The sequence below is a fragment of the Camelina sativa genome, chromosome 19 (genome assembly GCF_000633955.1).
Source record: "Camelina sativa cultivar DH55 chromosome 19, Cs, whole genome shotgun sequence".
Lineage (NCBI taxonomy): Eukaryota > Viridiplantae > Streptophyta > Magnoliopsida > Brassicales > Brassicaceae > Camelina > Camelina sativa.
The window spans coordinates 2,932,880-2,933,994 of NC_025703.1; the positions used below are offsets into that span (position 1 = coordinate 2,932,880).

Consider the following 1,115-nt stretch of genomic DNA (forward strand, 5'->3'; position numbering starts at 1 on the left):
TATATTCATAACTGTTTAAGATACAATAATAAATTGAGATTGATAATCAGATGATATATAATGTGTGGAAGAGATGGTCGGGACAAGGACATCAAAAGCGGGTCCAAGAGATGAAATAAAGACTAACAATTCTGCAAAGAGACAGAAGGCAAAAAAAAAGGCTGCCTTCTGACTTAACTCTATTCATCATATTACAACAAAAATATGAATTTTATTTTCTTCGTGGGGACCAAGTTTTGGACTTCTCATGCATATTCCAAAAATCTGCGTAAATAGATTCTTCAGACGTGACCATGTGAATACTATCAAATTTTCGCTGTGATAATTTTTTTTTTATTAAGCATCTTTATATCAGAATGTAGGACCTCTTAAGATCTCTGAGTCTAACTTTTACTCCTTATTAGTCTGATTCCATCCCACAGTAATTATTGTCTTTCGTGTTACTAATAATGTCTTTTTAGTACTCCGTCCTTGTTAAAGCATGATCTTTTTTTTTTGGTCAGAAAGCATGATCTTCTTTACAAAATCACTATCTACACAGAAGTGAATGGACTACTCAACTAAATCTTACATATAATGCTATGTAACACATGTACAAGTATCACATAGGGCAGCTTCACTTCACTCTAGTTTAAGCTGTGTATATTTACTTCTTCATGTATCATATCATAACTTTGAGCTGATTGTTCAAATTGTAATGGTTACCTCAGATACTCGTCCTCACTGCTCTTTATAACGGAATCCATCCCTGTTTTGTCCTAAGATATTAGTCTCGATCTTCTAAGTGGTTATATACAATTAAAATGGTTTATAGCTTGTGTGTATTATTCACCTTAATAAATCCAGCTTCTGTACCGCAAAAAACAATATCATTAGCAGTAAGGAGGCTTGTTATCTTGCTTCCTGCTGATAATCTTCCCACTTTCTGTTGTGTCCTTCTCAACCAAATCTTGTTTTCATAAACCATATGATTTTACTTAATATATTAGATAGAATAGTGATGATAACAATGTAGGAAAATAAGCAAGTATAGGCCTATCTCTCTGCCCATTTGATTAGGTCTTGGTCTAGGAAATGTTTTAATTTTGCAAAAAAAAAAAAAAAAAAAAAAAAAA

At 32.3% G+C, this 1,115-nt stretch overlaps 1 protein-coding gene across 2 annotated transcripts in view; it reads right to left on the reverse strand.

Annotated features, from left to right (window-relative positions):
* The window catches only part of LOC104764395 (putative E3 ubiquitin-protein ligase LIN-1), a 6,129-nt gene continuing 5,421 nt past the window's right edge, over positions 408-1,115 (reverse strand). The window contains exons 15-16 of one of the 2 annotated variants that reach the window (XM_019241552.1): positions 833-949; positions 408-748 (exon numbers count right to left, since the gene is read on the reverse strand). In XM_019241552.1, coding sequence (XP_019097097.1) covers positions 731-748; positions 833-949 — 135 coding nt within the window. In that variant the 3' untranslated portion in view covers positions 408-730. The remainder of the gene's footprint in view (positions 749-832; positions 950-1,115) is intronic. The other variant, XM_019241551.1, reaches the window with a different exon arrangement.